We start from the raw sequence: 16574 nt of genomic DNA on the forward strand, positions 1-16574 counted from the left end.
CATTACTGGGGGGGGAAAAATCTCACTTCAGTCATATGTATTATCCTTTTTATATATTGGTGGGTTCTATTTGTTAATGTTCTTTTAAGAAATTTTGAGTCTATATTCATAAAGACAGTAGCCTGTAATTTTCTTTGTTTTTAATGTCTTTGTCAGGTTTTGGTGTCATAGTTATGCTGGCATCGTAAAATAAATTGAGAAGTGTCTCTTCCTAGATTTTTTAGAGAGTTTCTGTAAGACTGGTGCTTTTCTTCCTCAAAAGCTTGATAGGAGCTCACTAGTGAAACTACTGGGCCGGGAGTTTTCTTTGTAGGAAGGTTTTTGATTACAAATTTAATATTCTGAATAGGTATATGACTATTCATAATTTCTATTTCAGTTTGTGTCAGTTTTGTTAAGTGTTCCTTCCCCACAAGGAATTCGAACATTTCATCTAAATTGTCAAAGCAATGGAATAAGGTTCCCTTAACATCTTTTTTAAATCTGTAGGATCTATAGTGCTATCTCCTCTTTCCTATCTCATATTGGTAATTAGTCTTCTCTTTTTTTTCCAGATCAGTCTACCTAAGAATTTATCAATTCTGCTATCTTATCAATGAACAATTTTGGATTTTACTAATTTTCTTTATTATTTGTCTTTTATTTAATTGACTTCTGCACTTTAATATTTCTTTTCTTCTACTTACTTTGGGTTACCTTTCTTTTTCTAGTTTCACAAAATGGATATTAGATCAGCAATTTAGTCTTTTTTTTTCCTAATATAAGCATTTAAAACTATAAATTTCTCCCAAAAAACTCCCATATCACACATTTTAATGTATATTTTTATTATCATTCAGTTCAAAATATTTTCTAATTTCCTCTAAGATTTCTTCCTTGACCCATGGATTATTTAGAAATGTTTTGTTTAATTCCTAAATATTTGGAGAGTTTCTATTGTTAGTGATTTCTAATTCCATTGTGGGTAAGGAACACACTCTGTATGATTTTAATCCTTTTAAATGTATTAAGACTTGTTTCATGTTCCAGCATATAATCTGTCATATGCCACCTTTCCTTTGCTTATACCTCTATACCACCAAAAAAAATCCTCCTTACTGACGGCAATATAAAATGAGTGACAAAAAAGTCAAAAAAAGGACAGAACTCAATGATCTTTAAATATTCTTACTGCTTAAGAGTTTATCTTTTTTTTTTTTTTTGGAATTTCCAAATTGATAGTATATACTCTACCAAGCATATCCTTGACTAAAAACTGGAGAAAATTTATAAGCTAAGTGTAACTTTATTTGGAAACAAGCTACAAACTTGATTTCTCAGTTTTTCCTCAATTAAATAGCAAGCAAAATGATTTTCTTCTTTAAAGAAAAATTAGGTTTACACTTCAAAGGATTTGGATGCGAAATCAAGTTTATCTTCATTCTTAAACGTAAAACAAAAAGCTAGATATAAGACGTTTCTTTCTTGTTGTCATTTTTCTTTTTAAAGAGACACAAAGGGGATGTACGTAATGTCCCAAACCAGAGGGTGTGTGTTTGGGGTTAAGAGTTTTTGTTGTGGTTGGAGTCTTCCATTGGGTAAGGCCATCCCAACCCTTCCTCTAAAACCTTTCTCTCCTCTGTCAAAATGAAGAGCCACAGGTACCGTGTTTCCCCAAAAATAAGACCTAACTGGAAAAAAAACCCCTCGCATGATTTTTCTGGATGACATCCCTTGAACGTAAGGCCCAATGCGTCTTTTGGAGCAAAAATTAATATAAGACCCAGTCTTATTTTCGAGAAAACACGGTATTCTACACACTTTTACTTCCGTGGCAAACTGGAAGCAGTTTTGCTCAGTCCCGTGAGGTGTAGAGCTGTGTGCCCCAGGAATGTCAAGGCCAAAACACAACTTCTTATTTGAATTGAATCTAACATGAGAGTAGTCTTGAAATCTTATTAATACTTTGGTCTCTCTTACATAGCCAAACAGGAATACTATTATTATCAGTTGAAATGATACACCTGTAGTTATAAAAAAGTAAATCCCAAACTTAGTTTGTAAAGTTTCCACAGAATAGTGTTTCAGTAGAAAACATTTTTAAGGTACTATTCAAGCTGAACCAAACTGAAAACGGTTATATACAGTACCATGCATGGTCACACATGTACACTGAAAGAATTTCTCAACTTTTAAAAATCAGTTACCGTGTTCTTCCTGTCAATAAGCTTCTTCTTGGGTTTCCCCTAAGGAAGTAGAAAGGATAAGTGGGTTAGAGCCCTATGTAGACATTCTCTCCTGAGTTCTCTTGCACACGTGTGTGTGTTCTCTCTTCTTCTCTTTCTCTCTCTCTCTCCCCACCCCCCTAAAATTTGTATTGCAGAGATTCAATGTGGAATTATGCCAGGGAAGCCATCTTGGGGGAGAAACAGAGAGATGAATTGAAAATATGCTCAGTGTAAGCTTAAGGGAGGATCAATAAAAAACAAAAGGGAGAGGATGAATGAATTCTAGAGAAAAAGCATTAACAATGACTTGCATTTATATATCTAGTCACAAGTCAAATCACACTGATTCTTCACAACAAGCATGTGAAGAAGGTTATTATTAGCCTCATCTATAAAAAGAAGCAGGATAAGACTATTTTATTACATGCCCAAGGTGGGAGCTGACTGGGTTTAAATTTGAACCCAGGGCCCAGGTCTCACACTCCAGTGCTCTTGATGCTTTCACTGAACTGTGTTAGAAGAAACCAATCTCAAGTCTCATGGGGTTCAAAAAGGCTGCTCCTGAGAAACAGAGTTTCCACAAGTGATGCTCTCCATTGTCTATAAACTAAAGTTGGGCTCTGGCCACAGGAAGTGAGTGCCATTCATGTTTAAATTTAAATTGGCTTTTGTTTTTCTTTTAAAACATTCTTTCCTCATTCAATTTCCTGTCACTTCACACTCTTTTGTTTTCTTTGCATTTCCCCAGTTTCACTTATACTCATTTGTGAATGTGTATATTTAGTTCGGTACAATTGTATCACTGTGTAAGTGCATGTATCCATCACCACAAACAAGATACTGAACAGTTCCAGCACCAGAAGGTTGCTCCCCTGTGTTGTCCTTTTATAACCACATGCCTTTTACCTAACTCCTGGCTCCCTTTACTCTGTTCTGCATTCTAAAATTTTATCATTTAAAAAATGTTACAAAAATGGAATTGGAGTACATGTAACCTTTGGTATTGGGGGTTTTAAAAGAGACAGATGCAATCAATGTCAAGATTTTCTATGTACAGAAAATCAAGTGAAAAGTGTGTCATCACCAAAATGTTTTCTTTCCCTTCCTATGTCTTCTATTCATGCTAATGTCCTGATACTGTCATCAGAAAGCCTCAAAATGATTTTAACTTTTTCATCAGATAATGGTTTTCTTCACAAATTTGCAATCCTGGCTTCACATTACCATCTCCTGGCAGCTTTTTAGTTAGTACCAACACTTCAGTCTGGGAGTTGGGGCAAGGGGATAAATATGGGTCACAAAATTCCCCAGGTGTAACTAATATGGCAGGGTTAAAAGTATTGCCATACTGTAAGGTAGAATGTAAGATACTGTTTGCCAGGGCACGATGGGTTAAGTAAGGGAGGAATGGGGGAGGGCAGGAAAGGCAGATAAAATTACCATAAAACAAATGATTAGAGAATTAGTTTGAAAGTCGTTCTGACAATAATACAATGGAATTTGGAAAGGGAAAACATCAATTCTGATCGAAGAGTTGGAAGATGTTAGGTCTTGCAATAAACACACTTTCAATTTTAATTTTTTCAATGCATGTTTTTGTGTGTGTGCGTACCATGTGGTAGATTCTTGACACCGAGAAAGATGAACGTAACAAAGTACTCGCTCTCAAAAGCTAATGTGTAAAGTATACAGACGAGTTAGTAAACAGGCAATTATAATATTATATGGGACTCTAAATCAGACTGAGGGGTAAAAAGGGCTGGGAGAACCTCCTCCTAGGCTGGGTAAGAGGATGCAGGACATAGCTAGAAGAAACATTTCGGGATGGGTTGAAGGTCATTCCAAGTGACAGTATATAAGGATAGAGAGCCTTGAAAAAGCAAGTAGATATGGCCTGATCAGCCACAAGTTGTCTGGAAAAGTGGAGATTAAGCTAAAAAGGTAGTCAAGAGTAGATCATAAGGGCCTTTCTTTGCTAAACAAGAAAATTCAGGGTTTTTTTAATAAAAGTTTTTAGAATGCTTTATAAGTAGAAGTGTAAACTGGGGCCCGAAGAAAGAATTCAGGGAGTGCACCAAAAAAATTTAATTCTCGAACTGAAATTTAGCATTTCCTTCATACACATGTAGGAAACCATGCACATAGTATTAGTGTGATTTTGTTTCCGAAAGAAATAAGATCTTTTTTCATATTACTTTAGAGTTGTTACAGGTGTCTCAAAATATTGGCAACACTTATCATATTTCTGAAACTGTGGTAGTTTTTAGACCCACTGCTATGTCTTGCTAGTGAATGTGTTAATAAAGAAGCACATATGTTTTATTACATCTCAAAATTGTTTTATTGTTATGCTACCCCTGAGAGAATGTTTCCTAATTTTGGCTATTGTGTTGGTCCCTAGATTGTCTGCTCTGCCTTCCTTCTCTCTCATGGGAAGCTGAAGTGTGGAAAGACCTAGCCTCAAGCACATAGCCCATGTCAGTTCAGAAACAGACTGGTACAATCGGTGAGAAAACTACCTATGCGAAGCAAACAGTTTATTAGTTATAAATAGGACTGGACAATCAAAGATCACCAAATATTTGATGAAATATAATGCTATAAATTAGAAAGAATGACATGAAAAACAGAACTAATACAGAAGAATTAAATATAGTGCAACAACAACAACAAAAAAATCCAGAAAGGAACTTTACAACAACTAATTATGATAAAGAAATGTGAAAAGATATTATATCCATAAACTATGAAAACTAGTCAAGAAGCAAAAAGAGTTCTTGGATATTAAAATCATTCTTGCCAAAATAAAAAAGTAAATTGAACAACCCTTCTCCTGTGCTGGTCTTGAGTAAGATAGATAAGGCTGAAATTTTTAGAGTTTAGAGTTATTTTAAGTTTTAGGAGACAAAGTTCAAGAAATCTCTCAGAATTTAAAGCTAAGAGACAATGAGATCAAAAGAAAAAATTAAAGAAATATGGAATATATAGCAAATGATCTAAAATTCACCTAGCAGAAATTCCACAAAGAAAGGAAAGACAGGATGAGGGAGATTATTTCCTATAGTTGAAAGACTTAACTCTTCGGACTGAAAGAACTCGTCTACTGCAAAACCAAAATAATGAAAAGTAACACATCAGAACACATCTTGGTAAAATATATGAACTCTAAAGATACAGGAGCCTTGTAAAAGTTTCCAGAGCAAAGGGAGAGAAAAAGACAGATCACACCTAAAGAACTGAGCTTCTATATCGTCTAAGTAAATCTGAAGATTTCTTTCATTAGAAGCTACACAATGTAATTAATCAATGATCACAACTACAAATTTACAGAGAGAAATTGCAAATCTCATATATTTCCTGATAACAGATCATGAAATTGCAGGAAATGGCTGAAATCTGGGTATCTATTTTAAGAATCCTACAAATAAAGCACCCATACCCTGAAACCAATACAGGTTTCTCTAAATAACTAAGGTACCTTATTTTGAGAGTCAATTACTGAACTGTATTGTAAAGCACTTAATGACTCAGGGGCAACAAAAGTATGTGGGACTAAGCAGTTCCTGACTGCTGTGCTATTTGAATTCCAGTGTCTGTTTTCCATCATTTCCCCCTATTTTCCCTTGTATCGAGGTTATCAGTTGTCATTTCTTACAATTCTCAGTGTATTTATTTTGTGAATTACCTCCCCTCCACCTTTTCTAATCTGATCATTCTAATCTCTTCTAGTCTGGAAAACAGATGACCATGTCTGCTAAAACTGTGTCTAAAGAAAAAATGCACTGAGTAAAGACCTTCCTTTAAAAAGAATAAAGTTCAGGGCCTCTGATAAGATTGCTTAAAGATCTTTATGGTTTGAGTTTTTAAAATTAAAAAAATCTTTAAAATGTGAAGATCTTTATGGTTCAATCCCATTAATAATTGTTTTACAGTCCAAAGCACCAAGCAAAGTGCTAGACACTTGGTTAATACTCAATAAATATACCAGGGGTGCCAAAAAAAATGTATCTACATGACTTGCATTCATCTTTTGTTATCGATGTATATTGGGTATTACAATTTTAATACAGTTTTATCCTTTCTTAAAATGTGTATCCATTGCTTTGGCGCCCTCTTTATATTAATAAAATGGCGTATTTGTTAGTAAATAGGTCTTCCCCATTCTCCATGAAGGCAGCCCAGTTATAGTTTAATATTCCTAGCCTCTGGAAACTTTACAAAGTGCTGAGAGTGAATGAATTCTAAAAAAAATGAGGTATTATACTGTGTTTTCTGCAAGGCCCTCCCTTTCTAGCAAAGGTTTTACATGAAGACTTTTATAAAGCTTTTTTCCTTCTCCTTTGCATGTACTTTCTCCTCTAATTTTGTGATCTAGTCCTACCAAATTTATAAGACTAGCAAATCCCTACCTGTCCTGGAAGAGACGTGTTGCCAGCATATAATTCATGGAGGTCTTGTGTTCAAGGTAGGAACTGAAAGACAAAGACAGAAACTGGTTATTTCCTAAGCTGAGCCGAAGAAATAAAACAATGAATCAAGCACAGAAGTGACAGGTTACTTATATACCATTTCTAAAGTGGCAAAGGAGGAGGCGGCTGCTCAAATTAAAATCATAAACTACTAGAGTAGTGGCAAATACAAGAAAATTAAGAGACTAGAGAACTTAATTGAGAAAATAAAAAGAAATAAAAGAGTTTCTTGGATTACTAAAAGGTGATATACTAAATTCAGAAAATCAAACAACTACTGAAAAATCATACATAGCTGGGGAAAAAAGTCAGATAAAGCTAGGAGTGGGAGATGCAAAAAGGGCATGAAAACGGGGACAGAAGATTGTTTGAATCACGTTATTCCCCAAGAGCCTTCAACGGCTCCTTGTCGCCTAGAGTTATACACTTTCTCTTCTAAGCTTCCAAAAGTTGGCTATCTATACCCCCAATTCATTCCCTCCTTCTCCACACAGTTCCCCAACGTGAAGCCTACAATACAGCCAGACAAGTCTCCTTACAAGCCTCTCACACCACATCTTCTACTGATCCTTTTGCCTCCATCTAAATACCATCCATAATCTGTTCTGCAAGAAGCAGCTCAAGTCTGCCCTATAACACAAAGCCATCCTGATACGACTGCACCAAGTCTATAGCGGTGCCCCTGTCTGAACTACCCTGGCCTTTGCTGTATGTCGGAGTGTCTGTCATATACTGTCTCATACAGTAACATTTTTCTTCTTGGAAAGCAGCCTGATGCAGCAGGAAAAAAGTAGGATCTGGAGTCAGAATTCCTGAATCAAGCCCCACTGTGTTATCATAGGCAAGTCACATTACTTTACTCAGCCTTACTTATCATTAAAATGAGAATAACAATGATGTGTATAAAGTATATTATAATTAGAAAGAGTTACATAATTCTGTGCTATTTTTATTATATGCATAAATAATTTCTCCAAAATCATACTGTTAACTCTCGAAGGGCAGGGATCCCATCTAATAATTGTTTTATACTCGAAGTATAAATAATTGTTTTATACTCTAATAATTGTTTTATACCAAGCAAAGTGCTAGACACTTGGTTAATACTCAATAAATGTATATTAGTAAAAATCTGGTCAATTGTACTTCGCTAAAATTTAAAGAACTTCTGTTTTTTAAAAGCCACTGTTACAAAAGTAAAAAAGCTAGCCATAAACTTAAAGAAAATATTCACAATATAAATATCTGAGAAAGGACTTGTATCAAGAGTCTTTCACAATACAATAAAAAGATAAAAATCGTAAATTTAAAATGAAAAGAAAAAAGATACACAAATAGCCAATAGCACATGAATGCTCAGTACCATTATTCAGAGAAAAGCAAGTAAAAACCGTAGAGATATGCTACTACTAGAATGCCTACAATGAAAAGCCTGACAATAACAAGTGTTGGCATGGATGAGGAGCAACTGGAACTCTCATACATTTTATGTTGGTGAAATGTAAATTGGTACTACTCTTTTAACCCTTATGATACGACCCACCTATTCCACTCCCAGGTATTTATTTATTCAAGAGAAATAAAATCATGTATCCATACAGGGACTCGTACATGAATGTCCATAGTAGTTTTCTTCATAATAGCCCCCAAATGGACACAATCCAAATGTTCCACAACAGGTGAATGGATAAACAAATTGTGGTATATTCATACAATGATACAGTACATAACAGTAATAAGGGATGAACTATTACTTTACACCACAACATGGATAAATCTCAAAAACATTATACCAAACAAAAGAATCCTAACACCAAGGAGTACATGCTGTATGATTCCATTTATGTGAAATTCCAGAAAAACTACAGTGACATAAAGCAGATCAGTAGATGTCTGAGGCTTGAGGTAATGAGGGCGACTGATTGTAAAGGGGCAGGAGAGGACTTCTGGAGGTAATAGAAATGTTCTATATCTTGTGGTGATTGACAGCAGTAGTTAAATTGGTGTTTATATTTGTTCAAACTCATCATCAAACTACACTTAAAATGTATACATTTTATTGCACGTAAACTACATCTCCATGCTTAAAAATAAATAACATGTCATTCAGTCACATATACAGATGATAAAACAATGTTCTTTTCCAAATCAAGGTAAGAATAACCCCAAAATTTAGACCGTATCCAACCCTGGGTTAGGGGGCTAGTTAGGAAAGAGGCAGGGGATTGAAAAATAAAGGAGAAGAAGGGGAATAATGCACAGGTATGTAGATTAAATTATTGTTAGTGCTCTCGTTCTTGGGTTGGGTAATATTCACATTCTCATAAAAATAAACAAAAGAAGAAAGGCACTATGTGGGGAGCAAGGACACTGTGTCACAATTAATCCAATTCTGTGGACCTGAGGTATGGATTAAAAAAGAAAAAAAAGGTAGTCACCTCACCCATATATTTCCCATGTCTCTGATGTAGGGAATATGCGAATAAATCCACCTCTCCGATCATTCTCTTCCTTCACCCTCCGCAAAACTTTTATCTGCATGGAGGAAGGGAAAATAAAATAAAATGAAAACTGGAATTCATGTGATTATAGGTCTGAGGAAGAGAGGTTATGACCCAAGAATATGAAAGAAGCATGAGGGAGGAATTAATTCCACTTAAGATGCTGTTTTCTGAGAAGGTATGTCCCCCATGTTGAATCTTTCTCTTTTCAATATACATAAAATATTAGTTTGTTATGAATGTTATGAATAACTCACTAATTTTCACTGAACCCGGTGTTAACCCACAAAAACCTGAAATGGAGTTATCTTTACCTCCTCCATTGACAGACCAAGCACAGAACCACCTAACTTCCCCGGCACCTTCTCCCGGGCTGAGCCCACAAGGTTTTTCATCTCCGCGTCACTGGCAGAGAGTGGACGGGAACGCTAAGAAGAAGGAAAAAGAAAAACAAACAAAAAACATTTTCATCATCTTTCTTCATTTCCCTCCATTCAGTCCCTCGACGACATTATCTTTCCCAACATGTATAAGCTCAAATACAAAGCCCATTTTCTATAATTAATCTCTTAGTCTGAAACCCTGGGAAATAGATGAAAGCTAGTAAAATCAAAGGCAAGAAGAGAAAAGAGAAGAGTAGGAAAACACTTTGGGTTGAGAGAAACAAGCAGAAAAAAAAGAAAGATGTCTATATGTCTTTCTAACCTAGTGGTTACTCCTATCTTGGTTTAGAATACATCTAATATTTTCAAGAATACGAGAAAAAAATCTGAAAATACCTTCAATATAAAATTAAGTGTGTATGTATTTCAGTAAGTAACTACATTCTTTTCAATACTGGGGAAGGAGAATTAGAAGAACTGAGATATAAGACAGAAAACCAAGGAGCAATATATTATGTCACAGATGAAAAAGTTGGGCTGTGGGATGTTTGGAACTTGAGGGGGGAAATACTGAGATGAGAGTCATCAGTGACACATAAAAGAGCTGTGACTAAAAGACTACAACTTGAGAAATACTGTGGCTGCTGGACTTCTAAAAGACCTGAGTCAAGGATGACTGCCCTGGGCATTCAACAAAGGCAAACAAATGCACCATGCTCATCACGGATCCCCAAAGATGATTTGGGCTACTTCCCCGTCTAAAGAATGATCAGAAAGGTCATCTGAGAACAAATGTTTTAAGCGACTCTGATGTTCTGTGAGCAGAGAAATACAAAGGTAACAAGGGAAGCCGGATGGTACAAAGCATGAGAATACACTGTTATTGAAATAGATGAACTGACTAATAAAATGAGACAGATCTTTTGAGCAGGAAGAATCAGAAACAATTCAAGAACTGTGGGTGCAAGGTGACTCTCTAAATCCCTAGAAGTAACTTTGACCAGAGAAAGGAAGCCCCACTGTCAGGAGCTATTACTGTATTTATTTTTCTCTTTGTGTAGACTATCTATGGAAAGACATTAACTTTTGATCTTTTCAGCGATACTCATTGTTATGGACTGAATGTCTGTGTCACCTCTAATTCCTACGGTGAAGCCCTAACCCTCAATGTGATGGTATTTGGAGATGGCGTTTCGGGGAAACATTAGGGTTAGATGAGGTCCAGAGGGTGAGATCCTGGTCTGATGAAATCAGTGCCATTAAAAGAAGGATCACCAGAGAGCATGTACTCTCTCTCTGCTCAAGCACGCACAAAGATCACGTGAGCACATGGTGAGACGGTGGCCACCTACAACCCTGGAGAAGAAGCATCAGAATGAAATCTACCTCATTGGTACCTTGATCTTGGACTTCCCAGCCTCAACTGTGAGAAATAAATTTCTACGGTTTAAGCTACACCATCTATTGTATTTTGTTATGGCAGCCTGAGCTGACTAATACATCCCTGTATCCAAACAACTATTTACCTTTGGACACAAGGGAGACCAATATATATTAATCTTCAAAACTAGCATGGGAGTTATAAAAAGTAGATTTTCTGGTAGGCAACTCCATGATGAGATACCTATATAAAGAAAAACCACGGAATCAGCAGATATAAGCAACATGTGAAGGCAGAGACTTTATCTGTTTAACTTTGCCTCTGGAGTATCTTCAGCACCCAGAACAATACTTGGCATGGAGTAGGAAATCAACAGATATTTGTTGAACCAATAAATAAATGAATGAATGTGCTAACACAGAGATTAATCATGGTTAGAATAAAACTTTACAGAAGATTCTGGGGAAAATTTTAATTCCCTTCCAATCTCTGGGAACACATTAAACAGTACATTTTGGGATCAAAGGGGAATCAAGCATAAAGTTTAAAGAGTTAGGAGAGAATCAATATAATCATTAAAAAACACCTTTGAAGTGTGAATGCTTATTTAGTGTATAATTTGGAAAAGCCAAAATATTCATGGATACTTTGAAGACTTTTCTCATTGTTGATGAGACAGGGGGGATTGTAATGGTGGCACTAAATCTTCTATTTTAAGATTTGGATCTCAGGTATAATTCGAATTAGCAGGTGTAATTTAATTTAGTTTGGGATTTTTTGAAAGTATTCTTTGCTTTCTTTTCTTTGCCTCCTTTCTGCCAGGCCTCGATGTCTCTGCTTGCTATACACTTACTACGCATACTAGTTTCAATGGTTCTGTTTACTTCAGCCATGCTCGCCCTATGACCTTAGAGAGGTTTTGCATCTGTATGGGATCCACTCCTGGCTTCAACTTAAATCTAAGGAACATTTGCAAAGGTGGCGATAACCAGTTTAACTACTTGCCCAACCCCAACGGACAAAGCCGAACTCAACAGAAAATTCCACCACAGGCCGAAGCAATTTACATCCTGGTTAGAAAATATAAAACTTCAGGCGAAACAAAGACTTGACGCAATAGTTTCCAGCAGACTCTGCCCAGCGATCCTTTAGTTTAATAAATCTTCCTTCTGTATTTCTACCTGCCTCATGAATTCTTTCACAACCCTTGAGCAAGCAGCCACAATTGTTACACACTACTTATTGGTTGCTGAAACTACTCATGTACTTCACATGGAACAGCATGACTCTGATCAGAGAGCCACTGGCAGTAACTCCTCCAAACTCCAGTTGCCTCATCACCTCACACTATTTAAGAGTCTTCTGCAATTGTGTAAGGAGAGCACGAAGTTAAGCATACATTAAAATGGTGTAATAAAGATTAAGCATTTTAGAAAAGAATGTTACTTAAAAATGTTGGAAAAAGGAATAAATTAAGCAAATATGGCAAAATCTTTACAATTGTTAAATTTGGGTGATGAATATATGGGGGTCCATTGTGTTTTCTGTTTTTGAATATTTTTTAAATTTTTCATAATTAAGAATTAAAATTTTGGGGGCGGCTGAATGGCTCAGTTGATTATAGCATGAGCTCTTAACAACAGGGTTGCCAGTTCAATTCCCACATGGGTCAGTGAGCTGTGTCCTCCACAGAGCTGCAGATGAGCTTTCAGAGGGGTGGCGCGATGACTCAGTTGGTTAGAGCGCGAGCTCTCAACAACAAGGTTGCTGGTTCAATTCCCACATGGGATGGTGGGCTGCGCCCCCTGCAACTAAAATTAAAAACAGCGACTGGACTTGGAGCTGAGCTGCGTCCTCCACAACAAGATTGAAGGACAATGATTTGGAGCTGATGGGCCCTGGAGAAACACACTGTTCCCCAATATTCCCCAATAAAAAATGAATTAAAATTTTGAATTTTGAGAAAAAAAGTGTTGATCAACTAAAATCTGTATTAAAAGGTTAATAATAAAAATATCTTAAGAAATAGTTATTACCTATTAGGATTGTTTTAAGGAACACATGGGCATATTTATAAAAACATTGCTGAATAACATCGAATGAGTAGCTCCAATTTTTGTTTTCAAATTTATGATTTTTGCCTTTTTGTTTTTGTTGTTCATTTTTTGTCTTTTTTTTTAATTATCGGTCTATGTTTTCTTATTTGTTGTTCATTTTTCTTTTTATATATATTGTTTTTATTAGTTTCAGGTGTACAAAACAATGCAATAGTGATAACCCCCCTCCCCCAATCTATTGCCCCTCTGATGTCGTATGTATCTATTACAATTCCATTGACTCTATTCCCTATGCTATATATATACTGATATATATATATATCCCATGACTATATATATATTAAATTATAGTTGACATGCAATAGTATCCAACTTTAGTTTCAGGTGTACAGTGCAGTGGTCAAGCATCTACACCATCTTTTTATATTTTTATTTTAACCGGTTTTTTTTGCTTTTCTAGGACCCAATTTTCATCTTTGAGGAACTGCTTCATGATGAACGATATTCCTGGTTTCCGGAGACTGGGAATATAATGATGCTGCAACTTTCCTCTACTAATCTAAACCTACTCCTATAAACAATGAATTAGCACCCCCAAAATTCTTAACCTTCTCTGTCAGTCACTTTCAAAGAGTTGCCTCCCATACACATTCACACCACTCTTTTGTTACTCACAGCCCACAATTGTAACTCTAGCTACTGTGTGCATTTTATGGGCTGTTTGGGTGGGACAGGTAGGAATTCTGGCAGGTGCTCCTGGCTAGGGCACTTGGGAGGTTTGAAAAAGGAAGGGGCTGAGGTGTAATGGTGCTTGTTAATGATGAATGCCCCAACTGCTAACTCCCATAAAGCTAACGGCTTTACTCCTTTATTGCCACAATATTACCAGGCTGCAAAGAAAACGTCACTGCAACTCCAAGAGAAAAAACATGGCTAGAAACTTCTTTAATCTCTTCACTTGTCTATTTCCATCTAAACTATTAAAAAGGCTGAGAGGGAGAGGGATGAGAAAAGTTGTAACTACTGAAGTCTAGGTATCTCAAATACCTCTCTAAAATGCACCCAGGTTTCCTGTATCTTTGGGGGAAGCTGCTAGAAAATATCAGACTAGAAAGTCAAAAGCATTTTGCCAATTTCAACTTTTCAATATATTTGACATTAGAGAGAATTTTTTAAATCAACATACTATCTGCTTGGAATACTATTCGGCGGTAAGAAAAGATGAAATAGGACCATTTGTGACAACATGGATGGATCCTGAGATTATAATGCTAAGCAAAATAAGTCATACAGAAAAAGTAGAGATCCATATGATTTCACTGATATGTGGTATATATACCGAAGAACAAGACAAACAATTGAAAGAACAAAAACTCATAGACACAGACAATAGTTTAGGGGTTACCCAGAGGGTAAGGGGGGAGGGAGGAGCAGGGCTCTAGAAGAGGGTAAACTGGGTCTAATATGTGGTGATGGAAAGAGAACTGACTCTGGGTCAACACATAATGTGAGGTATAGACAATGTATTACAGAATTGTACACCTGAAATCTATGTAACTTTACTAACAATTATCGCCCCAATAAACTTTAATTTAAAAAAAAATACTACCTGCTGTACTGATTGATTACTAAAATGTATTTATAGAAAAACAACACATTACTATCCTAAACCATTGGCTAAATCCTACCAATATTTGTTAATGAAATGAACTATTAAGGAATGAGACCTAAATTATAGACACACGCGACAAAAAAGGCAGCGAGAAAAGGGGAGACCAGAGGGAGAAGGGGGAGAACGAGTAAGACGGGGGAGGAAAGGGAGGAGGAAGAGGAGGAAAGGGAAGGGGGAAGAGCACCAGGAGAAGGCAGAGAAGAAGAAGAAATAATGCGCATGAGTGCCAAGGAGACATACATGGAGATTAAAAGCAAAGCAGAGAAAAAAGGAATCAGACCAACTGGACTGTCAGAACTGTCAAAGACAAGAGCAAAACAGTCCAAATGCAAGTCCTTTTGTCATTTTGACTTTGGACACATCAACTCAGTTACATTTCTCTGGGTGGCAGATAGAATAAATCCACGTATTCTCATGGATTGACTGAATGTACTAAGGAAATAAAGACCTGTGAACTTAAAGAGAAACACTGCCTTTGGCTAGATGACCCAGGATGTAAACGACTGGGTGCTCAGATAGATTTGGAACTGCCAAATGACTATCCAGGTAAGAATTCTGCCACGGAACATGCAATCAAAGAGGTTAGGTTATCATATTCAGAAATATACACAGAGAAAGCACCTTTACACATCTAACCTTTATTGCTAGGGAAGAAAGGACTGAGAATGTGAAATTATTGAGACAAGGAACCACCTGTCCCCACTCAAAGCAGTAAGAAACAGATGTTGAATCAGAAAAATGATTTTGAGCTTAAAGAAAGTTAGCAAGCACCAGTAATGAGAAGAACTGGACAAAATGTATGAAAACAGCTGAAGTATGCTAAAAAAATATCATAATTGAGGGGCAAAAACAAAATTTGTTTGACAGAAAACACATGCAAAGAATAAAAATGTCCCAATGTAGTTTTACAAAGTTTGAAATTCTGTGTTAAAAACAAATGAACTAGAAATAGCTCAATTTATATGTGATATGCTTTGTCATCTAAAAAATAAAAGGTAAAATCAAGTTTACAAAGCAAAATGAACTAATGATATCAAGTTAAAGAAAATGAACACAAAGGACCTAACATGAATAAATCTGGGTGGAAATAGACAAAAAAAAAAAAAAAAAAAAAAGGCTAATAGAGAAGGTTTAAATGTAATGATAACCAGAAGTATACTTTGAAATTGGGAGGGGGGAAGTAAGTAGTCTTAGAGTCACAATAAAAAAAGAGAGATGCAACATCCGGAAATTTGGAATAAATGTAAGTCAGCAGGTCAGAGAGACATGCATCTTGTTATTAAGGGAACTGGCTTTAAAAACCAAAAAAAAAAGAGAAAAAAAACTTACCAAAATCACTTATAAGTATGTTTGAAAAATCAAGAACTGAGGAGGTACTAGAGGATTTGAAAAAACAAATCAGGTACCAATCTTCAAAAATGTAAGAAGTATGCACCTGGTGATTACCGCCTGGTAAGTCTAACTTGAATCCCTAGTAAAATAATGGAACAAATATGAAAAGAAAAAAATCCATAAACATTTGGAGTTTAATGGGCTCATGAAATTTATAGTAGTATGAAGACTGCTTCATTTATGTTAAAACATACTTTAAAATTTTTATTTTTAGGACAAAATTTTTAAAAAGGGAATATAGCAAATATATTTAATGTCTTTGGATTTTACAGAAGCATTTGTGAAAATTTCATAAAATTTTTATTTGAAATCGTATTTCCAATTAGGGGTTGATGTCATGATATAATGAAAAAAATACACCAACAAAAACTGACAATAGTTGAAAGACGTAACTGCAGAAAAAGATAAATAACAGTGAATCAAGTTAGGTAGTGATTTCCAAAATGAATATTAAGCATTATTTAGACTCTTCATTAATGTCTGGGAGGATGGATAAATAAATAATAAAGTAA

The 16574-nt window shown here is 35.8% G+C and overlaps 1 protein-coding gene across 12 annotated transcripts in view; it reads right to left on the minus strand.

Moving 5' to 3' along the window:
* TTLL5 (tubulin tyrosine ligase like 5) overlaps nt 1–16574 on the minus strand; it is a 240282-nt gene that overhangs the window by 153233 nt on the left and 70475 nt on the right. For 9 of the 12 annotated variants that reach the window (XM_033107463.1, XM_033107453.1, XM_033107458.1 and 6 more), the window contains 4 exons: nt 9492–9605; nt 9120–9211; nt 6617–6679; nt 2187–2225 (listed from right to left, as the gene is read on the minus strand). In XM_033107463.1, coding sequence (XP_032963354.1) covers nt 2187–2225; nt 6617–6679; nt 9120–9211; nt 9492–9605 — 308 coding nt within the window. The remainder of the gene's footprint in view (nt 1–2186; nt 2226–6616; nt 6680–9119; nt 9212–9491; nt 9606–16574) is intronic. The other 3 variants (XM_033107454.1, XM_033107457.1, XM_033107461.1) reach the window with 1 other exon arrangement.

The sequence above is a fragment of the Rhinolophus ferrumequinum genome, chromosome 6 (genome assembly GCF_004115265.2).
Source record: "Rhinolophus ferrumequinum isolate MPI-CBG mRhiFer1 chromosome 6, mRhiFer1_v1.p, whole genome shotgun sequence".
Classification (NCBI taxonomy): Eukaryota; Metazoa; Chordata; class Mammalia; order Chiroptera; family Rhinolophidae; genus Rhinolophus; species Rhinolophus ferrumequinum.